General features: G+C 43.0%; 1 protein-coding gene across 2 annotated transcripts in view; it reads left to right on the forward strand.

The window, feature by feature from the left end:
* nrg3a (neuregulin 3a) overlaps nucleotides 1–26,222 on the forward strand; it is a 564,733-nt gene extending 538,511 nt beyond the window's left edge. Inside the window, exons 8-9 of one of the 2 annotated variants that reach the window (XM_072436248.1) lie at nucleotides 12,703–12,906; nucleotides 25,636–26,220. In XM_072436248.1, the coding sequence (XP_072292349.1) occupies nucleotides 12,703–12,906; nucleotides 25,636–26,176 (745 nt within the window). In that variant the 3' untranslated portion in view covers nucleotides 26,177–26,220. Of the gene's footprint in view, nucleotides 1–12,702; nucleotides 12,907–25,635 lie in introns of both variants that reach the window. The other variant, XM_072436249.1, reaches the window with a different exon arrangement.
* Nucleotides 26,223–27,885: the final 1,663 nt, after the last annotated feature.

Consider the following 27,885-nt stretch of genomic DNA (forward strand, 5'->3'; position numbering starts at 1 on the left):
TGCTGAGAAGGTGATCGGCTGCAGACTTCCATCTTTGCAGGACCTGTATACCTCCAGGGCTCTAGGACGAACAGGTCAGATCACAGCCGACCCTTCTCACCCTGGATACGGACTATTTGAGCCACTCCCCTCAGGCAGGAGGAAACGGTCCATCCAAGCCAGAACCTGCCGCCATAATAACAGTTCACTAGCGAGGACTACGCCACAACAATGGAATATGAAACAATGTTTATTCACAATAGTGATGATGGATCGATGATGGAGCGATGAGAGTTGGGTAGGGACTCAGGATGGGAGCTCTGTTTCGGGTAACCAGCCCAGCCAATTCAGAACCCCCAAAGATTATTTGAAAATTAGCGAAGATTATCTGGATCTCAACGTAAAGCCTGGCTATTACCTGAGTGGCATGAGAGAAGAGGAGCTGGGTAGTCAAGGACTCGCTGAAGAGTAGCTGGATGGAATCTAAAGCAGTCTGTCCATTACTGGAGATGAGGATTAATACTGGTGCATTTGAATAGAGTTTTAGGCAATGGATTTGGAAGATACAGGGAGCAGGCAGGTGCAATAGACTTGGCGGTGCCCCGATACGGTCACGATCCAAACAGTTGGTGTAAAAGACAATGCGTTTGTGGGTCGTTGATGGAAGCACATGGGTATGAATAAGGTGCAAGAGTGATAGGGTTGAGGTTTGGACGATCAGTCGTTAAAACTGGATTACGTGGTGGAGTCGCCTTGCTCCGGAGCAGAGAGAATACTGCATGGATGTAGTAGGAGTTGACGAGCTGCGGATAGTAGTGAAGTCAATATGAGCTTTTTTAATTTTAACTTAATTTAATTGAGAGCTGAATGAGATTGAGAATGAGTGGAATGAAAGATAGATGAGAGGGTAGTCTGATTTAAGGTGGTAACTGAAGATCGAAGAAGAGGAATTGGGGCGATCGTTGAGTTCGGTGCAGAGTGTCAGATTTTGGGACAGTGAATCGTGAGCAGGAGTTGGCCAATTATGGTGACTTGAGCATAAGCAATGCAAGTGACGAATTGATAGAGGGGAGTAGACTAAGAGTCTAGAGAATTATGAGGTGGTCTCTATTAGAGAGGTGGTGTCGAATGAGTGCTTTCTGACTGATCAAACCCTCAAACAATGTTCGGAACAATAGTGGTGTGTAATTCGAACAGACGTGGAGAACCCGTTAGAGTAGCCAGAAACAAGCTGGAAAGAATCATCCTAGTGCAGAGTCCGATGGTCACCTGAAAATATTTAAATAAGGGAGTTTGCTACTTCTTTGTTTTGACTTTGAAAGGAGCACTAAAGTTACTCGTCGTAGGGACAAGAAGTAGATTCTTGGTCTGAAATGAAGGGCTTGCCCTGTAAGATGATGTGAATGCCTGGTAGAGGAGACTTAGCGCTTGAGGACTGTCTAGTGCGTATGGCAGCTGGAATCAATTAATGCACGATGGATTGAGGTGCACGCTGAGAGATGTTTCTTCTGAGAAGAAAGAGGGAATGTGAGATGATTGAGCATCCCGGCGACAGTTCTTGAGAGAGACGGCGTCCCAGTGCCAGCTGAGACCCAGGTGAGAATGCGGAAAAGGCTCGAGTATGATGAATGGGGAAGGGGTCAAATGGATGAGAGGAATGAGAGATGGAGGGAGGGATGAATGAGGAGTCGAAAGGAGATCGAAGGGGACTGAGGTACGAGAAGAGGGTTGAAGGAGAGACTGAAGAGAACCGGAGGGGCATCCCGATGCCCGGTGGCTCTGTAGTAGACATCCCTGTGCCCAGTGGCTCTGAGAGAGGAGCTCTGGGGAATGAATGAGCGTGGCCATGGATCGGTGCAAGCGTGGCCACTATCAGAGCGAGCCGTGGATCAGAGCAAGCCTGTGACCGCGGCCGTGGATTGGGGCAAGCCTTTGGGTACTGGCGAGGTTCGTGCTCGGAGCGAGCGTGGCTGGCACTGTGGTTTGGAGCATGCATGGTTGCTGTTAGCGTGGTTGCCGCCATGGATCAGCGGGAGTGTGGCTGCCAGCGGGGCTCGGAGCAAGCTTGGCTGCTGGCGGCGGGGCTTGGAAGCCTGAAGAGATGATGTGAGCATGTGTGAGAAGTCAAACATGGTAAGATGAGGTAGCGTGAAAGCGGCAGCTGGGGTAAAACTGAGACGGAAGGTGGCATCAAGCCAGTATGCAAATGTGGGGATAAGAATGGCAAGGAATAGAATATCCAAAGATGCCTGTGGCTAACATGTTGCAGCAAAGCCAGACAGCTGAATGTGACGTTATAGTAATGTAGTGAAAGCATAAACTGTGAGTCTACGAGGTGTGAAGGTTTGCATACGTTGGCAGAAAAGGAAGCTGAGACTTCACATAAGAGAGTAGGAACGGCTTGATTAGCAACTGTCAGAATAGTGTAGTATAGTAAGCATGAGCAGAAGGCGAAAAGATAGAATGGCTGAATCCGGAATGGTAATGAATGGTAAAGAGCCAGCACAATGAAGATGATACATTGATAAGTACATAGCATTGGGTGTTTGGGTGGTGGTGGGGGAGGGCTAGCCTCGAAGGCCCTGTGGTTAGAGCCTGTCCTGTGTCATATGTGCTAGTAGCGAAGCTAGACGCGTACTTGTATGACTGATTACGTAGTTAAGGGGATGAAAGAAATTATTAGATGACAAAGATTGAGAAAAAGAGGGAACAGGCACGGGGGTTAGACTCAATGAAACTCAACATTTGTCTTTCACTGTTGCCCTCTGAGACTGTAATTTTTTGGGCGTTACGAAAATACATTTAATTGAGTTATACAACCTGGCTCCCACCACCAGGGGGAGCTGAGAGGTCAAGCTGCGGGCCCGTGGAGCAATGGTCATGTCATCAGCTGCGCGCACTCCGAACGGGGAACCAGGAAATGCAGAGGCTGTTGAAAAGTGGATGATTATCATCATGGCGTCTGAAAGACGTGCCGTCCGACTTCGGCCCGATGCAGGCCGGCCGCGGTTCGGTCTCTAGTGTCTGCTTGAGTGGAGATGCGCACGGCAGCGGCACAGGAGCGATGCACACGAGCAGCGTACAGGAGCAGCGTACAGGAGCAGCGCACAGGAGTGATACCTTGGTGGGAACTGTGGCGTGAGCTGAGGCCGCGCATCGGCTGGTTGAATGGGAGGGAGAAGAGCGAGAAGGAGAGCGCGTGGGTCTCGTTGGCTGTGGAGTAAAGGTCGGTGTGCCTGTGGAGACGCCCCGGAGGTCGGGGTCCATGGGAGAGGCGCGTGCAGAGGAGATTCTGGTGTTCAGAGGTTATGGAATTACGCCTACCGTGTGTGCGCGAACGCTCTGGCTGACTCATTGTCTCTCTGTCGAGAGAGGAGAGACTACAAGAGATGCTGGGATGGGCCTGTATAAATAGGGCGTCTGGGTAATCAGAGGTGTGGTTAAAGAGTGGAGATGTGGTTGCTGGATGAGTAAGAGGTTGAGGCGTGGTCCAGCTCCCAAACCCCAGTTGACGATTAACATCTCCAACTAGACTTTCTTTCCTTCTGCCAACGGACTATGACACTTCTTAAACACCTGTCACTTTAACTATAATTTAATCAATCACTCACTGCACTGTTCACTTTCTGCATTTTTTGTGTACATAGTAAGCCTATTTTTATTTTTATACTAGATACTACAGATTTGAATTATTTTTCTTTTTGACTTTATATAGGTTGTTTTATCATTGTTCATTGTTTTATGTTGCACCGTTTCACCAAAGCAAGTTCCTTTGTTTGTGAATTCTGTTCATTGGCAATGGCAATAAACCTTATCAGATTCTGATCTACTCTCATAATATCCTTGTTTGGTAAAGAGCATTTTCCCAGCTATTTCCTGTGAGGTCAGATAATTACTTACTTATCCTCTTATTTTTAAAATTTCCAGTAGCATTTGGAGGACTACCTCCAGCAATTTTAGTTTTTCAGGTTAGGCTCCATTAAAGGAATAATAGAGGATTTTGGTGAGCAATCTGAGTCTCATTTCCTCCTGGCGTGGACAGCCGAGTAGTTCTCCCACATGTTAATCATACCTTACGTGTTACTGCACACCTGTAGCCTTGTTCTCAGGATATCAGCACGTTTCCATGGCTGGGCATGCGTGGTTGATATTCTGGTGTGTGTTTAGTGAGTTCCTTCAGTGACAGTACAAAAATGACAATAGAGAGAGACTGTGTTTGAGCTCAGAAGAGACGGAAATCTGTGGAGACAAAAGATGTGATGCGATCTGTCGCGCTATTAAACAAACGCACGTGTAGCAGCGAGGCTGTTGCGGCTGTTGAGGTTTGATAGCAGGCGGCCTCTTGGAAAGAACAGGAGGGTGGGGTTGAGTGTGCGCATGCGTATTTTAAAAAAACAGGGTTAGGGTTTGTCGCTTGAGTTCTCAAATCTGCGAAAAATCCTTTTATTATTCCTTTAACCCTATCATTTAGCTATTTCTCCCTTTGTTTTTATTTTTCTGAGGCTATGGCTATAATTTTTCCTCTCAGAACTGCTTCCGAAGCATCCCAGAGAATGGGCGGGGATGTTTTCCCACTATAATTTTTCTCAAGATAAGTCTGTCGTTTACCATTTCTTCCTTAAACAAAGGGTCATTGTTTTTTCATCTTTTATCCAAGTCTACAGTAATGTAGATCGGAGCATGGTCACTTGAGTCTATTGTTCCTATAGCTCCCTCAGTGATTTTAGATCTGTCTTTATTGAAGATAAAGAAATAGTCTGTTCTGAAATAAATCAGATCAACAGAATCAATCTGGATTAGAAAAATTGGTATCTTGGCATGCATTAGGGTTCATCTACCTCCAGATGTCAGTCAGTCCTATATTCTTCATTCATTTACAGAACTTAGTTATTGTTCCTTCAGTGCATCTTGAGTTTGAAATGTCTAATGTAGTCTGGATGCGAAAATTTCAATCGCCACCACCAGATTAGGGTTCCCTCCGAGTGGTTTACAATCGGGTTCACAATATCAGTATAAAAGGTGATATCACGTCCTGGTGGAGCATACACATTCAGCAGAGTAAAAACCTTTCCGTTAACAGTTCCCCTATCCAGGACATATGTGCCCTCTTTGTCTTTACATTCAAAACTCTCTTCAAAAGCTATTTGATTTGTGTGTTTGCCTCCATATAATGAATAGTATTTCTGTAAATTGTGTACGTTTTTGATGTTCAATGCCGTTCAAATTGGTCTCTTGTAAAATTATGTCTATTCTTTCTTTTCTCATTTTTGTTATAATGTTTGATCGTTTGATTGGGTTCAATACGCCGTTAACATTAAAGGATGCTACTTGTAAAACCTCTTATGCCATTGGGTTGATTGTATTGATTTTGCCATTTATTTTTTCAGGATGTCTTTAAACTCTCTGGTCGAACACAACAAATCATCATAAGAACTACAGAAATCGTAAACAGATTAAATTATAACAGAAAACAAAAGGGTTCGTGCTGAAAACATACACTGAACCCAAAACCCTATCATGTAAATGATCAAAAAGTGGAGTGAAGTCCATTCTTATTGAAGAGTCTCCAAAGGCTCCCGGCCTTTCCTTGCTCCAGTCCTCACAAAGGACTGGACACACCACCTTTCCAATAGGGCTGGGTATTGCCAAGACCCTCGCGATACGATACATATCTCGATACATGTATATTCCGATACAATTCCCTCATTACAATACAACAATACAATACATTACAATTACCTGATACATTTTTGAAAAAAGTGTCTTAAAAATTTGCGAAATGTGTATTTTTTTTTTACTCAGATAAGAAAAATTGTCATATTTATCCACAAAGCACTTATTTATAAATCCATTATGCTCTAATAACTTCATACATCCAACCAACTGATCCAAATAGAAATATATAGAACACATTCTATTAAAGTATTGCATGTTTCTTGCCAAACAATTAGCATGGTCTGAACATGCTGCAGCAGCATCTTCTGCACAGATCAGCTTCTGATAACGTCCACAGCTCCTTCTCACCTCGGCTGAGACGAGCACGGCACAAACAGCAGATCAAAAGAACTATTCCACCTCGTTTGCACTTCAGTCATTAGCTTGTGTTCCGGCAGATTGATCAGCTTCTGCTTTTCCTGCAGGACGGTAACAGAGCGCCCCTCTTTAGGAGTTTGCTTTTAAATGGCCGCCTCCGTGCTGCCCGGTGGTCAAGTGGTTAAGGCACAGCACACGTATGTCAGGCGCCGGGTGCGGCCGGCCGCAGTGTCGTGGGTTTGGGTCCCGACTCCGGCTGTTTGGTGCGTGTCCTCTCCTCTCTCTCATCCCCCACTTCACCCAAGCCCCTCCTGTCTAGTAAAGCCTCCTTCAAAAATAAAAAAAATAAATTAAAAAAATCGATAGTGCCTCTCCTTGAAACGACAACTTAACGTGGTGGAGGAGTTTGAGTGCCCGAATGATCCCGGGAGCTATGTTGTCGGGGGCTTCAAGCCCCTGATAGTGTCTCCCAAGGCAAACAGGTCCTAGGTGACGGGTCAGACAAAGATCGGTTCAGAAGCCCTTTATGATGAGTTCAAGAACAAGGCCAGTTACGTCGCCCAGATCGGCGTCACCGGGGCCCCATCCTGGAGCCAGGCCTGTGATGGGTGCTCGACGGCGAGCGCCTGGTGGCCGGGTCTTTCCCCATGGGGCCCGGCCGGGAAGAGCCCGAAAGAGCGACATGGGGCCGCCTTCCCGTGGGCCCACCACCCGCAGGAGGGGCCGGTGCAGAGAGATCTGGGCGGCAGTCGACGGCATGGGCCTCGACGACCAGATCTCCGGACACAGAAACTAACTCTGGGGACATGGAATGTCACCTCACTGGGGGGAAGGAGCCTGAGCTTGTGCGGGAGGTTGAGGGATACGACTAGATATAGTGGGCCTCACCTCCACGCACAGTTTAGGCTCTGGATTCCATCTCCTCGAGAGGGGCTGGACGCTCCACCTCTCTTGTGTTGCCCGCGGGGAGAGGCGGGGGGCTGGTTTGGGCTTATAGCCCCAAAGCTCAGCCGCCACATGTTGGAGTTCACCCCGGTGGACGAGAGGGTCGCGTCCCTATGCCTTCGGATGAGGGACAGGTCTCTCACTGGCCTACGGGCCAAACAGCAGTGCAGAGTACCCGGCCTTCTTGGAGTCCTTGGGAGGGGTACTGGACAGTGCACCGACCGGAGACTCCGTTGTTCTACTGGGGGACTTCAACGCCCACGTGGGCAATGACAGTGACACCTGGAGAGGGGTGATCGGGAAGAACGGCTTCCCCGATCTGAACCCGAGCGGTGTTCAGTTATTGGATTACTGTGCTAGCCAGGGATTGTCCATAACAAACACCATGTTCAAGCACAAGGGTGTCCATCAGTGCACGTGGCACCAGGACACCCTAGGCCGGAGGTCAATGATCGACTTTGTTGTCGTGTCATCTGACCTCCGGCCGCGTGTCTTGGACACTCGGGTGACGAGAGGGGCAGAAATTCTGCTAAACCGTCCGGCGCCTCAGGAGGAGGAAGCAGTGCTTCACCAACACCGACTGGGGATGTCGTTTGGATGGTGGAAGGAATACTTTGAGGACCTCCTTAATCTCACCGTCACGTCTTACGAAGAGGAAGCAGGGACTCAGAGGCTGGCTCGTCCATTACCCAAGCTGAAGTCACTGAGGTTGTTGGCAAACTCCTCGGTGGTAACATGCGTGGGGTCGGGGACCGTGCCTCTGGACTGGCAGACCGGGGTGGTGGTCCCTCTGTTTAAGAAGGGGGATCAGAGGGTGCGTTCCAACTACAGAGGGATCACACTCCTCAGCCTCCCCGGTAAGGTCTATTCCAAGGTACCGGAGAGGAGAATCCGACTGATAGTCGAACCTCGGATTCAGGAGGAGCAGCGTGGTTTTGGTCCTGGTCGTGGAATGTCGAAGTTTAGTCTATGCAGACTGCGAGAGGCGAAGATCGTTTTCAAGTTCTTTATTTGATGAAAACAGGGAAAAACAGGCAAAACAGCGGCATGTTGTTCGTCTTGCAGCTGAGATTCGACTTATAAAGCTGTTGCTTGGGTCTGATAAAACGGCCTGACGTACGCTATGACGCCCGCCTTAAGATTGTTTAGACTACTCCACAGATAATCAGAAAATACACAGAAAGTTCATCGTGACCCATATGCAGTAAGATCGTCGTGACGCAGATAAATAGGACACAGACATGACAATAATTTGATCAATATCCACAATTCCCCCTTTTGATCACATCCAAATGTGATCACACTAAAGAGGCGCTAGACGCAACCTCACTAAATAATAGAACATAAACCCCCCAAAAACATAATAAATGTTTAAAAATCAAATTAAATCATTATATAATCAAGCAAATCCTTAAAGAAACATTTAATAAAAATGCATGTGAGACAAAGAGCATCCCCAGTTAGTAATCAGATTAGTCAGATTCTGGAAAAAGTATAGGAGTCTTGTCACTATCAGAGAAAAGAACATGAGAGTGTTGCCAGTACCAGGTTGCATGGGCTCTCCAGTTGCATCATGGAACTGTGCTTTAGCTCTTTGCTTATATGTAAAGTAGACTTCATCATGTTTCATTTCCAGAGCCAACAGTGCGTCAGGAAGGCAAGTGCAGTCAGGTGCAGTCAGGTGCAGGTGGGATACATTCCTTTAAGTACCTGAGTTAACTGAGGCTTTATGGTGTAAATGATGTGGATGCTCTAACTGGAGCATGAATCTGTTTGGATACTTCAGAACGGATCCTGGCTGCCGTATTCTCATCTGTTGCTCTTATTAGAATTGCAGACACATCTCCCCAGCAAAGTGTTTCTCCTGCAGTATTCGTGGTCAATGCTCTGAGGAAGGCCGGCGTACCTTGTGTCAGTTCGGGCAGTTTTAACATCAGTCCTTCTAGATCTTTCAATGCGAATGGTTGGTACACTTCTTGGTTACTTACTTAATAAGTGGAGGAGCCTCTTCAGTGCTAGAAACCTCATCCTCTTCTTCCTTGGTACCTTTGTGTACGGGGAGCTGGTGAAGTTCTCCACTCAGGAAAGCCTCGTCGTAATCATGCTCAGCCACCATTCCTGTGAATCCCACCACATATTGATGTGGATACAAATGGGTCTAAACCTGTTTTCTTCTGTTGTTCCTGTGTGGAGTTTCTGCTGTGCTTGCTTCTGACTTTTAGCTTCTATTAGCCCAGTTCCTAGGACTGGTTCCCCCTTTCGTCCAAGTTTTTTTTCTTCTTGTTTCCTGCGTAGATCAGCCGCCACTTCTCGTTCTTTTTCTTCCAGTAGTCGTTGTAATCTTCTTTCTTCATCTGAGTCTGAAGCCACTTCAGGTAGTGACCATGCATTGGTGGCAAGTTGTTCTTTTTGAGCCACTGTTTGCTCGAGCATGAATTTGGAGATGTGATTTTGGCTGGAAACCAATGTTGTCAGAGCTAACACCTGTTCCTTCAAATCCTGCATCTGTCTTTGTTCTTGAGTGGGTTCTGACGGGACCATAGTCAGAGTACCCGAGACTACAGCATGTTTCGTTGGTAGTTGTGGTATGGTTCTGGTTGTACTTTTTTATCAGAGATGAATCCATGGATGAGTACTGCAGGGGAGGAGCCGCTGGAGTAGAAGTGTGGCGAGCTGGTTTTTCTTCCGTTTCTGTCGTAATTTTCCTCAGTTCTTTCGCCAGTTGTGCATATGCACTATGATGTTTGTTTTCAGAGGAGGGGCACTGCAGTTCTCCTTTGGCCAGAGGTGGGGGGGCGCTATAGCTGTGACGTCGACCTCGTACCCCAGTCTGCTCGCTCTCCTCATCTGTTCTAGAGCCTTCATCTTTGTTTTTGTTTTTCACTCCAAAAGGGATGCGCTTATCGGCTCTGTTTTTCTGTTTCATTTTGTTTTTTCTGATTGTTTGATGCTCTTCTGGTTTCACCTGAATATTGGCCTAAAATCTCTCTCTTCTGATTATAATGTCTTTTTTTTTATGTAGTTTCACTGAAAATGATAATTTTTTCAGTCCAACTGATTGTACGTTCTCCATCATTCCCAGCTGAACCGTTACTGGACGCTATGCGTCGTCTGCCGACATCCAGAAGGGAATCTTTTAGAGCAAAATTCAGATGTTTCCTTTCCAAGCACAATGAGAGACCCGCATCCTCCACTAATTCTGTCGAAGTTTAGTCAATATAGGCAGCGAGAGGCGAAGATCGTTCTCAAGTTCTTTATTTGATGAAAACAGGGAAAAACAGGCAAAACAGTAGCATGTTGTTCGTCTTGCAGCTGAGATTCGACTCCACAAGATTTAGCTGTGTTTTATAAAGCTGTTGCTTGGGTCTGATAAAATGGCCTGACCTTCGCTATGACGCCCGCCTTAAGATTGTTTAGACTAGTCCACAGATAATCGGAAAATACACAGAAAGTTCATTGTGACCCATATGCAGTAAGATCGTCGTGACTCATGATAAATAGGATAAAGACATGACAATAATTTGATCAATATCCACAATTTGAACACTGGACCAGCTCTATACTCTCCATCGGGTGCTCGAGGGTTCATGGGAGTTTGTCCAACCAGTCCACATTTTTTTCAAGGAGTAGTCAGGGGTCGGAGGGTGTGGTCAGGGGTCGGAGGGTGTCCGGTTTGGGGACCACAGGATCTCATCTCTGCTCTTTGCAGACAATGTTGTCCTGATGGCTCCATCAAACCCGGACCTGCAGCTGCACTGGGACGGTTTTCATTTGAGTGTGAAGCGTCTGGGATGAGAATCAGCACTTCCAAATCCGAGGCCGTGGTTCTCAACTGGAAAAAGGTGTCTTGCCCTCTCCAGGTGGGTGGGGAGTCCTTGCCCTCTTCAGGTGGGTAGGGAGTTCTTGCCCTAAGTGGAGGAGTTCAAGTATCTCGGGGTCTTGTTCACGAGTGAGGGAAGGATGGAGCGTGAGATTGACAGTTGGATCGGTGCAGCGGCTGCAGTGATGCAGATGGACTGTTGTGGTGAAGAAGGAGCTGAGTAAAAAGTAAAGCTCCCGATTTATCGGTCAATCTACGTTCTGCCCTCACCTATGGTCATGAGCTTTGGGTAATGACCAAAAGGATAAGATCGCTTTTCACTCAGCATCGACACCTCGACCATCACCCCCTCTACCCTGGTACGCAATCTCGGTGTCATCATGGACCCCACCCTCTCCTTCACTCCCCATGTCAGCCACATTGTCAAGACCTCGTACTTCCACCTCCGCCGCATCGCCAAAATCCGACACTGCCTCACCCTCCCCGCTGCTGAATCCCTCATCCAGGCCTTCATCTCCTCCCGCCTCCACTACTGCACCTCCCTCCTCACTGGCATCTCCTCCCATTCCCTCCACAGACTCCAAATGGTCCAAAACTCCGCTGCCCGCCTCCTCACCCACACCCTCCTCACCCACACCCGCCTCCTCACCCACACCCGCCTCCTCACCCACACCCGCCTCCTCACCCACACCCGGTCCCGTGATCACATCACTCCCGTTCTCCGCTCTCTCCATTGGCTCCCCATCAAGCAGCGCATAAACTTTAAAATACTCCTCCTCACCTTCAAAGCTCTTCACCACCTTGCCCCCCCCTACCTGTCTGACCTCCTCATCCCCCACCGCCCCACCCGAGCTCTCCGATCCTCCTCCTCTCTCACCCTGACTGCACCAACATCCCGACTCAAAACTTTTGGTGACAGAGCATTCTCCCGAACAGCACCCCGACTCTGGAACTCCCTCCCCCAACCTGTCCGCCACTCTCCCTCACTCACAACATTCAAATCCCGCCTAAAAACATACCTCTTCACCCAAGCCTATGACCTCCCCTACCCCTAGCCTCCTCTACCCCATTGCCTACTCTTCTACCCCCTGTTACATCCCCATCTTTTTCTCTCTACTTCTTCTGTCTTGTTCATTTTATCTGTATATTAATGTGTTCTGTACGTGTTGTCCCCCCCTGTCTGTAAATACCCCCCCGTCTTTGGGTCACTGAAAAGCGCTATATAAATAAAAGTTATTATTATTATTATTATTATTATTATCGCGGAAAACAAGCGGTTGAAATGAGTTTCTTCCCCAGGATGGCAGGGCGCTCCCTTAGAAATAGGGTGAGGAGCTCAGTCACATGGGGGGAGCTCAGAATAGAGCCGCTGGTCCTTCATGTCGAGAGGAGCCAGCTGAGGTGGCTCCAGCATCTGTTCCAAAAGCCTCCTGGGCGCCGGCCCAGGGAGGTGTTTCGGGCATGTCCCACCGGGGGAGAGGTCCCTGGGAAGTCCCAGGACATGCTGGAGGTACTAAGTCTCAGGGAACGCCTCAGGATCCCCCCGGAGGAGTGGGAAGAAGTGTCTGGGGAGGGGAAAGTCTGGGAGTCCCTGCTTAGACTGCTGCCTAAGCGGAAGAAGATGGATGAATGGAATGATGGATACATCGTTGTAAATTTGGCAAACATCTATTCGGATTTAAAACGACCCAATGTAGCGGTTGTGTACTTTGATGATAATGGGATGGAAACATGATCTTGAACGTGACACTTGCCATTTTTAATAACATGTTGGTTTTGTGGGCAGCCCTCCCATTGAAGTGTGGAGTGCGAGGATTGCGAGGGCTGCAACTACTTACTACTACTACAAATATTATTCATAACAACAACAACAACAACAACAACAACAACCGTAATGCACATGTATGTTTCCTTTTATTTTCCAGAGAGAGAATCTTATTCTACTGTCCTGGTCAAAAGTTTCAAGAAGCGCACAAAAGTTTGGACCCCCACATGCCTGCATCACGCCGGCCCCTTTCCATACCCAGAGGGAAATTTAATCAGAATGGAGGATCCAAGGCTTCAGCTTCTGCCTACAAGCACATCCAGGAAGTGGAGTCATCAAAACAGGACAAAGAAGCACAAAAAGGGTAAAACTAATTCATACATATATATTAAGCCTATTATCATTATCTCGGTGTAATCCCTCATTCGTCCAGGCGTGTTCCTTTGTAGAAAAAGCTTCAGTTGTTTCATCTGGACTCAGTTAGAAAAATTATATTTTTTCTAACTGAGTCCAGATGAAACAACTGAAGCTTTTTCTACAATACTATTATCATTATCATTCATTCTTATGAATGAATATATATATATATATATATATATATATATATATATGATATATGATATATGATAAATGATAAAACAATGCTTTCTGACAATGTTACCTATTGGCAGCATATCAAATCAAATCAAATCAATTTATTTTTGTCAGAATAGATGTATTGCCATTGCTAATGAACAGAATTCACAAACATAGGAACTTGCTTTGGTGATTCAGTGCAACATAAAACAATGAACAATGTCAAAACAACCTAACCTATATAAAATCAGGAAGAAAAACGATTTAAATCTGCTCTAGGATAAAAATAGGCTAACTATGTACACAATATTTACAGTTGAATTTACAGATGTAGTGCAGGAAGTGAACTGTGCAGTGAGTGATTTATTAAACTATAGTTGAAGTGACAGGTGTTTAAGAAGTGTTCATTACTCATTACTCATAAACAGTATTGAGTATTGGAGTACTGAACACTGCAGCCCACCGTTTGGAGCTCTGGTTTAACAAACTGGTACCTATATGATAAATATAATGTAAAGCATTTAAGGGCTCTCCATCTGACAACCCCTACATCACATTCTAACCTTTGCAGTAGAATGTTTGGGTCGATGGTGTCAAATGCTGCTCTGATGTCCCACAGAACCATTAATTGACACTGTCAGCAGCTAGAAATAAATCATTTGTGACTAGTGCTGTTTCAGTGCTGTGGTGAGCTCTGAGTTATAATAAATGATTGTCCCGTAAGTTGAGACAAAGCTGTTTCAAGGATTTTGGAAACAAAGGGAAGGTTTGAAATAGGTCTTTAGTTTACGAACAGATCCGGATCAGGATCTTTTTCAGTAGTGGCCTAATGACTGCATGTTTGAAAGACTTTGGAACATAACTTGATGATTGAGGTATTTATGGATAAAATGGGTCTAGGAAACAAGTCAACATTTTAGATATTTTAGACATATTGGCTGAATTTATCTTTGCTTGATCAACAGCAATGAACCTTTCTAGTTTTACTGATGGATTTATATGTTTGGGCTCGTTTAGTGCTAATAGTGGGAGTAATTTCATTTCGTTTATCTCTAATAGTTTTATTGTTAAATATTAGAAGAAATTCATCAGAGCTGAGAGAAGCTACTGTGCTGTGACAGTTAGGCTGGCTACAGTGCTGAAAAGAAATTTAGTGTTATTTTTGTTAACTTCTATCAAAATGGAATAGTATTTGGTGTGGGCCTTACACAGAGCCTGCTTATAGTATAGTAAGTAGATTTTCCATGCTTTTAGGGATTCTTCTGCGTGGGAGCAAAGAAAGTGACTTTCTAATTTAGCAGCTCTTGGTTTTTGTGAACGGAGTTCATCATTGTACCACAGGGAGGCACGTTTTGGCCCAGTGACTTTTGTTAATGGAGCTGCAACATCAAGAGCATTTAAGAAAATTAATCACTCAACAAATTAATCACTTAAACTGGAACTAAAGCTATTATCAACCAGATCACATGACATGTCACTGAATATTGGCTCTATTATTTCTTTGAACTTTGAGATAGATCTTTCAAATATTGTCCTTTTTCTTAAGATTTTATTCTGCGGGGCTGAATAATCTTTATGAATAACCTGAAAGGTAATTAGTAAATCTCAAACAGAATACGCTCACTAGCGAAGTTTATATTATTCCCTTTGAAAGCTCTGATTTAAGAGCCTTAACAAATATTTCAAACAAAGGATTTAAGTGGTCATTGCTTTGTTTAATTTATTTGTAATGACAACTCCTCATCTGTAAATACCTATAAAAAAGTCCTGTTTGTCGAAGTCAAAGGACTCTTTCAACATGTCAAAGCTTTTCGTGCAATTTTCGTTTACAGTTTAGTAAAGAAAAAAGAAAATGGATATTCCTTTTGTCATCCAGACTTTAAATCTCAAATCTGTGCTGTTTGTTGCGAGCCTTTGGTCTTAAGCCAACCAGTAAGAATTTTACAACTTTCCATGTTGTAAATACATATTTTTAAGGGTTTTTCAGCTCCTCCAAATGACTCCAGTGTCTGTCATCTGCCAGTGCGGCCTGTACAGAAACCCCCAGCACAGCATTACTGTCAATATTTTTCCATTGAGCTTCATATTCTGGATCACACCAGCAACGCTCTGATTTGAACTGTAATAGTCATTTTTCAGACAGGTAAACCCCAACAGTCTTTTTCTGTTGATAATTGTAGAGAGAAAAGACAGGTATGATCTTTATAGAGGACCACACCTAAATATATTAGTGATTTAGTTTGCTACATAAATGGGCACAAAATGAGAGAATTAAAAATGTATTTAGATTTGATTTATATCAAGTCATCGGACTAATTCATTTTAGAATAAAATGCATAACATTAAAACAAATCCAAAAAGGAGCTGTGCACTTTGTTTGATATGTTTTTGTGTGAAGAGCTCTTTAACTATCAGATCTACAACTTCGGATCTAGTTCTAATTTTTTGCTGCCGAAATAGTCCTTTTTCTTTCCTCAGTTGAGCCCTTGGGTTACCGGGTTATGGGTTAACCCTTCTCTATCTATTCCAGACTACAATTTATTCTTCTTTTTTGGGGGGGCTTGTTTTTTATTAGCTTTTCAAACATCAACTACAAGGCAAGGCAAAGCAAGTTTATTTGTAGAGCACATTTCATACACAAGGCAATTCAAAGTGCTTCACAGCAGGAAAAATGCATTCAAATCACAAAGAAATTACAGAAACAGAAATACAATAAAATTGACTAAATTAAAAATTATCAATCCAACTGATTTTCTAAACTAATAAAATCACAAACAAAAGAGAAGAGTGCAAAGAAAATATCCTTTCAGTCATATGCGCAGCTAAACAAAACTGTTTTTAGCTTAGATTTGAACATTGTCAGAGTAGAAGCCTGTCTCACATCTTCAGGAAGACTGTTCCAGATTTTAGCTGCATAAAACTGAAACGCAGATTCCCCATGTTTAGTCCTGACTCTGGGCACCAGCAGGAGGCCGGTCCCTGAGGTCCTCAGAGTCCGAGATGGTTCATATGGCACTAACATATCCAATATGTACTTTGGTGCTAGGCCATGGAGAGACCTGTACACAAGCAGAGCTGCTTTAAAGTCTATTCTCTGAGCCACAGGGAGCCAGTGCAGAGACCTGAGAACAGGACTAATGTGATGGTACTTCCTGGTTCTGGTCAGGACCCGAGCAGCAGCGTTCTGGATGTACTGCAGCTGTTTTACAACTCGTTTGGAGAGGCCAGTGAGCAGGCCGTTACAGTAGTCTAATCTACTGGAGACAAACGCGTGGATAAGTCTCTCTAAATCTGGTTTTGACACTATATTTTTGATTTTGGCAATGTTTTTTAGATGGTAAAAAGCTGCTGATGTTATTGATTTGACGTGGCTGTTAAAGTTCAAGTCTGAGTCCATTATTACCCCCAGATTTCTAACTTGGTTTGTAGGTTTTAGAGCGAGACTCTGGAGGTGACCGCTAACACTTTCTCTTTGTTTCTGTGGGCCAAAAACGATTATTTCAGTCTTGTCTGAGTTCAGCTGGAGAAAGTTGTTTTGCATCCACAAACTGATCTGTTGGATGCAGTGACAGAGTGAATCTACTGGTCCATAGTCACCTGCCGATAGTGAAACATAGATCTGAGTGTCGTCTGCATAATTGTGATAGGACACATTTTCACTGCGTATCAACTGACCTAACGGCAGCATGTAGAGGTTGAACAGAAGGGGACCCAGGACTGATCCTTGGGGCACTCCACAGGTCAGGGTCATGTGGTCTGAGACACAGCTACCAATTTCAACAAAGTACTTCCTGTCTTCCAGATAGGACCTTAACCAGTTTAGGGCAGTGCCAGTGATGCCCACCCAGTCCTCTAGTCTCTGTAAGAGGATCCCATGATCGACAGTGTCAAAAGCAGCACTCAGATCTAACAGAATTAAGACTGAGGCTTTGCCCGTGTCAGTGTTCAGGCGGATGTCATTTGTCACCTTGACAAGAGCAGTCTCAGTGCTGTGATAAAACCTGACTGAAAAACATCAAATGAGTTGTTTATTAAGAGGAAATCTGTGAGCTGTTGGTAAACAACCTTTTCAAGGACTTTGCCCCAAAATGGCAGATTAGAGATGGGCCGGTAATGACTCAGTACTGCGGCATCAAGACTGCTCTTCTTTAGGAGAGGCTTTATGACCGCAGTTTTCAAAGACATTGGGAATGTTCCAGATTGAAGCGACATGTTAACTATGTGAGTGAATGGTGCTAACAAACTGTTCAGCACAGACTTTAGAAATCTGGTGGGTAACACATCAAGGCAGCATGTAGATGAACTCAGACTGGTGATGATCTCATGGACAGTTTTGTCAGTTACTGGTGCAAAGTGAGTTAGCTCTAAGTGTCCTGGTGGTTTTAGGGTAATTTTTTGCATTGTGGGATTTATAGCATTTTTAATGCCCTGAACTTTGTCATTAAAGAATAATGCAAACTCATTACACTTGGATGTGGAAATGAGTTCTAACGGCAGCTGAGCTGGAGGGTTTGTTAATCTGTTTACTGTGGCAAACAGGACACGCGAGTTGTTACTGCAGCTTCCAATTATTTCAGAAAAATATCTTTCCCTAGTTCTACATAAGATTAGGTTGTACATGTTCAGCTTTTCTTTGTAAATCTCTTTTTGAACCTGGAGCTTTGACTTCCGTTGGGCCCTGCGGCACTCCCTTTTCTGTGCCCTGACCCAATCATCATTTCTCCACAGCGCCTTCTGCTTATTTTTAACCATTTTAGCCTTCATAGGGTCGATGGTGTCCAGATCATTCAAAACACTAGATGTAACAGAGTTCAACAAATCATTTACATTAGAACATGAGACATTTTCAAAGTTTATCATTTCCATAAACAGTGCACCTGTGCCATCACTTATGTGTCTCCTCTGAACAACTGCAGGACCAACCGGAGGTTTGGGAGAAACAGACAGGTCAAAGAAGACACAGAAATGATCAGACAGAGCAACATCGATCACATTAACATTTGAAATATTTACCCCCTTTGTAATTATGAGATCTAGAGTGTGTCCTTTGCTGTGGGTGGGGCCTCTCACATGCTGAGTAAGACTGAAGGTTTCAAGGACAGCATCAAGCTCTTTAGCGTTTCTGTCACAAATATTATCAACATGCACGTTGAAATCACCTGTAATGACCAAACCATCAAAGTCTGTGCATATGACTGAAACATCTCAGTAAAATCACCAATAAAACTTTGGCAGTGCTGGGGAGGCTTGTATAAAACAATGAAGAGAATGGATGGAGACCGTTTTAGCTCCATTTTAAAGGATACATACTCAAATGATGAAAACACCCCAAAAGACAACCTGCGGGTAATTATTTCATCTCTAAAGACAGCACAGACTCCACCCCCTTTTTTGTTTTCTCGTGTTTCAGATTCAAACTTAAAGTTGGGTGGAGCAGATTCTATCAGAACTACATTTCCTGTGTTTTTGTCAAGCCATGTTTCAGTTAAAAACATAAAATCAAGATTGTAAGAAGAAATACAATTATTAATTAAGAGAGATTTGTTACATAAGGATCTGACATTTAGCACAGCAAGTTTCAGACTAGTTTCAGTGGGACTGGGCTTTATCTTTTCACAGGGAATATGAATCACATTTCTCAGATTGGGCCTGGCTCGCATTTTGTTTTTCCATCTGTGTGATGATGTGACTACAGAAATAGCACTAGGGGGGGCTCTTTTTACATAGGGCCCCGGGTTGGTTTGATTTTTAATGTGACAATAAGTCCCGGCAACGCTGAGACCCAGTGCATCCTAGCTATGGGAGATACCAGGTGAAAGGCGAGGTACACAGTTAGACAAGTATGAAAATAGAGATAGTCAACTTAATTTTCCAAATTGAGTTTGAATGTTATTTTTTTTCATTTGTTTAATTGACATTTATACATGTTTGTCCAGTCATTGATCGTCGGAGGGTTTTGCGTCATCCATTTCTTTGTTATGGCCTTTTCCCTGTCAACAAAAGCACCATCTAAAGCAGGGGTGGGCAAACTACAGCCAAAAGTGATATTTCATTTGATATTTAATTTAAAAAAAAGAAATTCACACCATTGATCGCGGGCCGGCCCTCCGCTACTTGCCTGGATTCGAATATGGCCCTTGGAGGAAAATAATTGCCCCCCCCTGATCTAAAGGTATCCATTCACTGTGTCCATGGCAGGAGTTTTTAGGCCCAAATACATAGTTCCAAAATTGAACTATGTTCATGGTAATAATAATAATAATAAGAAGAAGAAGAAGAAGAAACCAACGAAGAACAATGAAAAATAGATAGAAAACTCTGGGCACAACATTCATTTTTATATTTTTCAATCCTTTGACTTAGTTTAAAGTATGTGATAAGTGTTTTTTATAGTAGTAAAAAGAGGGGTATATTCTTTCTACAACAAACACTGTTAGTCCTGAACATGTGTCATTCAGCTTCATACTCATGTGCAATACTGTCATACTCATGTGCAATACTGTCATACTCATGTGCAATACTGTCATACTCATGTGCAATACTGTCATACTCATGTGCAATACTGTCATACCCATGTGCAATACTGTCATACTCATGTGCAATACTGTCATACTCATGTGCAATACTGTCATACTCATGTGCAATACTGTCATACCCATGTGCAATACTGTCATACTCATGTGCAATACTGTCATACTCATGTGCAATACTGTCATACTCATGTGCAATACTGTCATACTCATGTGCAATACTGTCATACCCATGTGCAATACTGTCATACTCATGTGCAATACTGTCATACTCATGTGCAATACTGTCATACTCATGTGCAATACTGTCATACCCATGTGCAATACTGTCATACCCATGTGCAATACTGTCATACTCATGTGCAATACTGACATACTCATGTGCAATACTGTCATACTCATGTGCAATACTGTCATACCCATGTGCAATACTGTCATACTCATGTGCAATACTGTCATACCCATGTGCAATACTGTCATACCCATGTGCAATACTGTCATACTCATGTGCAATACTGTCATACCCATGTGCAATACTGTCATACCCATGTGCAATACTGACATACTCATGTGCAATACTGACATACCCATGTGCAATACTGTCATACCCATGTGCAATACTGTCATACTCATGTGCAATACTGTCATACCCATGTGCAATACTGTCATACCCATGTGCAATACTGTCATACTCATGTGCAATACTGTCATACCCATGTGCAATACTGTCATACCCATGTACAATACTGTCATACCCATGTGCAATACTGTCATACTCATGTGCAATACTGTCATACTCATGTGCAATACTGTCATACTCATGTGCAATACTGTCATACCCATGTGCATTACTGTCATACTCATGTGCAATACTGTCATACCCATGTGCAATACTGTCATACCCATGTGCAATACTGTCATACCCATGTGCAATACTGTCATACCCATGTGCAATACTGTCATACTCATGTGCAATACTGTCATACCCATGTGCAATACTGTCATACTCATGTGCAATACTGTCATACTCATGTGCAATACTGACATACCCATGTGCAATACTGTCATACTCATGTGCAATACTGTCATACCCATGTGCAATACTGTCATACTCATGTGCAATACTGTCATACTCATGTGCAATACTGTCATACCCATGTGCAATACTGTCATACCCAAGTGCAATACTGTCATACTCATGTGCAATACTGTCATACCCATGTGCAATACTGACATACCCATGTGCAATACTGACATACCCATGTGCAATACTGTCATACCCATGTGCAATACTGTCATACTCATGTGCAATACTGTCATACCCATGTGCAATACTGACATACCCATGTGCAATACTGTCATACCCATGTGCAATACTGTCATACCCATGTGCAATACTGTCATACTCATGTGCAATACTGTCATACCCATGTGCAATACTGTCATACCCATGTGCAATACTGTCATACTCATGTGCAATACTGTGACATAATGCCAATCATCCTGGTGCAATATATTCTGTCCATTTAACAGCTGTAAATAAGAGCGTTATTTTTATTAAGAGTATAAGAGGTTTTTTTTTAATAAAGTTAGGGTTAGTACTTTTTCAAATGCTATCTTTTTTTTATGATTTACTTCTGTCCCTAATCTGTTTCTGTACCTAATTTGTGTTGCAACACTGAAATTGCCCCATTGTGGGACAAATAAAGGTTATCTTATTGTAATGTCCAAAGCTTCCTGCAGTGTCCTGTCCAATTGTTGAACAGGACAGTCCCAGAATACGTGGTAGTAGTTTGCCTCCTGCTGTGAGTAATGGGCTCTTTGACATAGTTTTATGAGATACGTTTTACATTATTCCAACAAAACTCCAAAACATGTGATTTTGTTGTACACACATCTTCCCACTCCTTGTCCTTCAAAATAAGGACATTCCCATTAGTTTTTAATAAATTTATTATAGTTGCTGTCAGTAGCTGTCCAGATTAGAAATGCATTGATATAATTAAGGTATAATTCCCCTTGAAAGTTCTGATTTATACGCCTTGATAAACATCTCAGTTAGAGGGTTACAATGATTGAATTGAATTCAATTTATTTTTGTAACACCCAAAATCACAACAGCGGTTGTCTCGGAGGGCGACAGTGAAAAACGGATTAAGCAATGTCCATAGGGACGAGGGGCGATGTCCCAGGGTCCCCGGTCCTTAGACCCTCCTTCTCGGCCAGGAAAAACTACAAAAAAAACTCTATTTGGTAATAAGTAAAAACCAATGGTCATTACCTTGTTTAATTCCTCAGTTACCGGTATTCAATTCAAATTCATTTTAGTTATGCCCAAAATCACAAAAGTAGTTGCCTCGAGGGACGACAGTGAAAAAACAAATTAAACAACTTTTAAAATCAATCAATCAATCAATCAATTAATCAATCAACCTTTATTTATAGAGCCCAAAGTGACCAAAGTGCTTCACAACAAAATCAAGGCAATACAAAATACAGAACTAAATAAAAACAAACTGTACAAAATAAAGTGTCATTACATCACAGTGTTAAAAGCCAGTCTGGATAAATAAGTTTTCAGCCTAGATTTAAAAAGGTTAAAATCTGTGATGATGCACGTCGAGGGAGAGGGGGATGTCGAGGGGGAGGGGCATGTCGAGGGGGAGGGGCATTTCGAGGGGGAGGGGCATGTCGAGGGGGAGGGGCACGTCGAGGGGGAGGGGCACGTCGAGGGAGAGGGGCATGTTGAGGGGGAGGGGCATGTCGAGGGAGAGGGGCATGTCGAGGGGGAGGGGCATGTCGAGGGGGAGGGGCATGTCGAGGGAGAGGGGCATGTCGAGGGGGAGGGGCACGTCGAGGGGGAGGGGCACGTCGAGGGGGAGGGGCACGTCGAGGGGGAGGGGCACGTCGAGGGGGAGGGGCACGTCGAGGGGGAGGGGCACGTCGAGGGGGAGGGGCACGTCGAGGGAGAGGGGCATGTCGAGGGGGAGGGGCATGTCGGGGGTCAGTTTGTTCCAGAGTCTGGGGCCAGCGACAGAGAAAGCTCGATCACCCCAGTGTTTGAGTCTGGCTCTGAGGACGTCCAGTAAAAAGCTGATTTGACGACCCGAAACAGGAAGCCAGTGAAGAGTAAAAAGATGTGCTGATGTCTGGGTGTGTTGGTTAAAAAACACGCCGCAGCGTTTTGTGCAAGTTGAAGGCGGCTGAGGGCGACTGGGAGACACTGACATTAAGAGCGTTGCAATAATATATTCTTGAGCTGATGAAAGCATGAATCGTCCTTTCAAGGTCGGTGCCATTTAAAAAAGGCTTGACTTTAGCTAAAAGACGTCACTGATAAAAACTGTCACTCTGTTTTTCCATTTTAAAATTCTTGTCAAAAACAAACCCGAGATTCTTTACGGTTGATTTTATCATGGAAGACAAGTTATCTTTAATTATAGTTATTGATTTAAAAAGGAGTTGGATTCCGAAAACACGTTACCTTCTGTGGCTAGGTGTTTTAAAAAAAAAAAATCTTGTTTAGTTAATTTTATTGTATTTCTGTTTCTGGAATTTCTTTGTGATTTCAATGCATTTTTTCCTGCTGTAAAGCACTTTGAATTGCCTTGTGTATGAAATGTGCTCTGCAATTAAACTTGCCTTGCCTTATCGGAATTAGACAGCACAGAATCACCAAATAAAATGTACTCGGTCTTCTTTTCATTAAAATAAAGGAAATTCTGCCCTAACCACGTCTTTGTGTCTGTGATACGATCAGTCAAAGATTAAAGAGCATCATTTTTGTCTGTAAACACAGCTGAGTAAATGTGCAGATCGTCTGCAGTGAAAAGCTGTGTCTGGCTATGATTGACCCCAGTGGCAACATATACAGAGAAAACAACATGGGGCCCAAAACAGAGCCCTGGGGCCCTCCACAGAGCAGCGAGGCAGCAGAGGAGGACAGGTCCTCAATCATGACAGAAAAACTTCTGTTGGTCGAATAAGACTTAAACCATGTGAGCGCCACAGAGACAACATCATGTTTAAGACGAGACAGAATCGAATGTTCGACTGAATCAAAAGCCGCTGTTGAGTCTGACAGAACAAAGACTGAAATGTTTCTAGAATAAAGTTGTTTTCTAAAAACAGATGAAGTTGTATAACAAACACTTTCTCAAAAACGTAAGAAATAAAAAGTTAGAACATTGGTATTCAATTGTGGTTTCTTAAGAAGGGGTCTCGCCACAGCATGTTTGAGGGGATCAGGGACACATCCTGAGACAAGTGTTAATAAAAACCATGAGGGAGGGACCTACTGTGGTGAACACGTCCTTTAGCAACTTTGTGGGGAAAGTGTCCAAAGTATAGTTTTTAGCTTTCATTTGTGTAACTATTTGTGTGAGGGAGGAGAGTGAGACTGGTTCAAATTGGTTGAACATTGCAGAATGACCAGCAGTAGCGGGTAAGACTGGACATATGGTGGAACTGCTCTGTTGTCTCACAGACAGCACTTTGTCAACAAAAAAGTGTAAAAAAATCACAAATCTCGAATTATTCCTCTCAAGACTGCTTTGGAAGCATCCCACAGGATGGGAAGAGAAGTTTCCCCGGTATAATTTTCTTCCAAATAAATCTTAATGTTGTTTGACATTTTTTCCTTGTCTTTTTCTCCAGGTCTACAATAATGTAGATAGGAGCATGGTCACTTAAGTCTTTTGTGCCTATATATGTCTTAGTGATTTTAGATCTGTCTTTAATGAGACCGATGATGAAGATTTTGGGTTCATCTCCCTCCAGATGTCAATATATTCATATATCTTCATTAATTCATGGAACTTCTTATGTATTGTTCCCCCTGGGCATTTTGAGTTCAACACATCTAATGTAGTTTGAATGCTGAGATTACAATGGTTCCACAGATATTGGTTCCCTCAGAGTGATATCAGTCCCTGGTGGAGTATCAGAATCAGAACCAAAAGAGAAGATTTATTGCCCTTGTTAATGAACAGAACTAACAAACATAGAAACTTATAAATATATTCTCTGTCCATACAACTGCTGTAAATAAGAGTGTTACTTTTGTTACTATTTTCTTTTCTTTTTTACCTTTATTAAGAATATAAGAGTTTTTTTATGTATTTATTTATTTTTGCAAGAGCTTTTTGTAAGAGCTTTTCTATTATTAAGAGTGTTTTTTTAAAAGTCTTCTATAAGTTATTGTTCGTCACTTCTGTACCTACTTTTCGTTGTAACACTGGAATTTCCCCACTGCGTGGACAAATAAAGGCTTATCTTGCTTTGGTGATACGGTGCTACATCAAGCAATGAACAATGATAAAACAAACTATATAAAGTCAGAAAGAAAACAATTAAAATCTGCTATAGGATAAAAAATGAAATAGGATATAAGATTAAAATAAAAATAGGCTTACTATGTACACAAAATGTACAGTTGAATTTACAGATGTAGTGCAGAAAGTGAAGAGTGCAGTGGCAATCCCTGCTCGCTTTCCCCTTTAGAGGTGTCTCGCGCTTTTAGCCAAGAGAAGGGCTAAAAATTGGAACAAGATCCATAGAAGTTGTGGTTCTGATGGATGGGGAGCTCTAACACACAATTTACAAACTGACACACAGTTTACGAAACAAAAACAGACAAAACAAACAGCACCGAAACGCCGAGGCAGACTACAACGCGCCATCTTGGTAATAAACATACACATTTAATAGAGTAAAAACCTTTCCATTAATATTAACTTTAACTCCCCTTCTGTGTTTGATAATTTTCAACAGTTTTAAACCCGAACGATAAGAACACAGAATAGATGAAAAGAAAGAATAGGAAAAAAACAAGTTCATGCTGAAAACATGCACCCAACCCAAAACCTGATCATGTAAGTGATTGTAAAGAAGGGTAAATACCATTCCTAGTGAATGCTCCCCAAACATTAACATGTATTGCTGTATCCCCTAAATATAATAATGGTCTTCCTGCTTCTTTTTTACAGGTCCTGGAACAAGAGGGATTGCCATCACAGCGATCTTCGTCAGGACAATTTTCTCCATATACAAACATCGGTTCAGGACAACAAAGAGACAACGCCTTCATTATATCCTCGGAGCAGCACAAACACCTGCAGCTTCCGTCAACCAATTCAGCATCAACACTTGGACTCATTTTCCTCCTCCTCCATTCCCATCATCCCCTCTCTTCATTGTCATTACGACATTGAGGTTTCCAGTTTGAAAACAATGCCAAATAAGACCAACAGCAACAATAGAAAAGCAAAACACCTGTCGCGCTCAGATGCAATAGGTCAACAAGTTGAAGTAACATCGCTGTTGGAAGAGGCCCAGGAGCACCTAAAGGCACTGGCTCACTGTAAACACGTGAAAACCACGATTGTTTTGGAGGATAGTGAGACTATTTGCTTCCTCAATCCAAACATGGAGTCCTGCAACATAGGGTATGATCCACTCACAAATATCCAAATCCCTACTCATTCAAAGAGAAACCTTGATCCCCAATCAATGAAATGTACGAACTAACAATTATTGATGGCTGGTACAAATACAGTATGTGGACTCTGATGCTGTGACAACATGCATTCTGTATTAGTAAGAAAAATGGGTTGAGGCCTTTACACAAATGAGCAGCATTTCTGAAATGTGTATGTATATATATATATATATATATATATATATATATATATATATACATATATGTGTGTGTATATGTATATGTGTGTGTGTTTTTTTTGTTTCCTCTACCCTCTTTTGTATAATCACAATGGACATTTGATGCTCCTTTAAAGTGGCATTCAGTGAGCAAAACAACCCTGCCAAGTACGACAGCCAGCCCTTAAAATCACTTTGAGGATTTTTTTTTTTTGGAAAACATCTTTGATTGAGTTGTCTAGAGCTTTGCTTTTGGACAGCTCCTTTGGACAAGCCAACTACAAATAATCTGCTTTTGTTACAGATTATATTTTCAATTTGCACCATCTTCATACTGAGCTTTGGAAAGGATAATCATCTAACTATGATGGACAGAAAGCTGTGCACACTACTGCGTTGCTGAAAACAAGACAGCTACTGGGGCTGGGGGATAACTATATGATTTGACTATGGAAAAATAAATGTCTATGTTGTACCATTTAATTGTGGTTGATTTTTTCTTCTTTCTTTTGCCTACAGCCATATTATAAATGCCTCCCAATACCACTATTGCATCCCACATCTGAACAAAGCAATCTGAAAAATAAATGCTGTTAGAGAATAAATAGTTGTTAGTTGCTATTTTCTTTGTTTGGAAAATATCTGACACAACATTACTCAAAAAAACCCCACAACAAACATCATTTACATTGAAAAAACAGCATAAACCTTTCTTGTCATGGAGGCATAGGGGATACGAGTTGAAAGCCGCTCCGGTTAGGGCCCAAAACATTCCTACAAATCCGACAGACCAGTGCTAGATGTTGAAGTGCTGGCCCCTGCACCGTGGGAATGCTGCAGTAATGACCCTGGTCAATAACAGCTATCACGTATATAAAATGCTGAAATTAAGATGTTTTTTTTTTTTAATCAAGAACACTATGGATGAGACCATAAATGCAATCTACATGGTCCAGTCTTCATGGTCCTGTTTTTAGTTAATGATGACAGAGCTCATATTCTTATTGTTCTGTTTTTTTGTATCTCATCTGCGCCATTAAAGATGGGCTGCAACGCGTTTTAATAAGTGAAATACAGCTATCATTTTTTCACAACAAAGTCTGGACGGTTAGTTTTGACCAATGACAAAAAAAATGTCTCACGTTCATTCGGCCAAACCCGAGAACGCGCCATAGCAACCGCCTTGGTAACCGAATGCTTTAAGAGCGTTTGTAAAATCAGTGTCGTCACACCAAGAACACGCTGTAGCCGCACCCTCGTGTTTCCACTAGGCCATGTGCTAAACAGAGCGGCATTTTACATTTTACACGACGACTCTTGCAATAAGACGAGATGTGAAGCACTACACTGCTCTCAAGAGCGAAGGGGGCTCTTTGAGGGGCCAAAGGGAAGAGTAGAGGACGTCTTTGGACACGATTTGTCCCGGACTAAGAGAATGATTTTGGAATCCCAGCGGTGATGTGTGGAATCTGGTCCAGCGCTATCCACATTTCACAGAAGACCGTTTTCCAAAACCTCGCGAAGTATCGACTTGGATATGCGAAAAAGTAAGTTGCAAGATATTTTCAATTGTCTGTGGT

The sequence above is a fragment of the Eucyclogobius newberryi genome, unplaced genomic scaffold (assembly GCF_026437365.1).
Source record: "Eucyclogobius newberryi isolate DKJ021-1_F unplaced genomic scaffold, fEucNew1.0.hap1 SCAF_8, whole genome shotgun sequence".
NCBI lineage: Eukaryota > Metazoa > Chordata > Actinopteri > Gobiiformes > Gobiidae > Eucyclogobius > Eucyclogobius newberryi.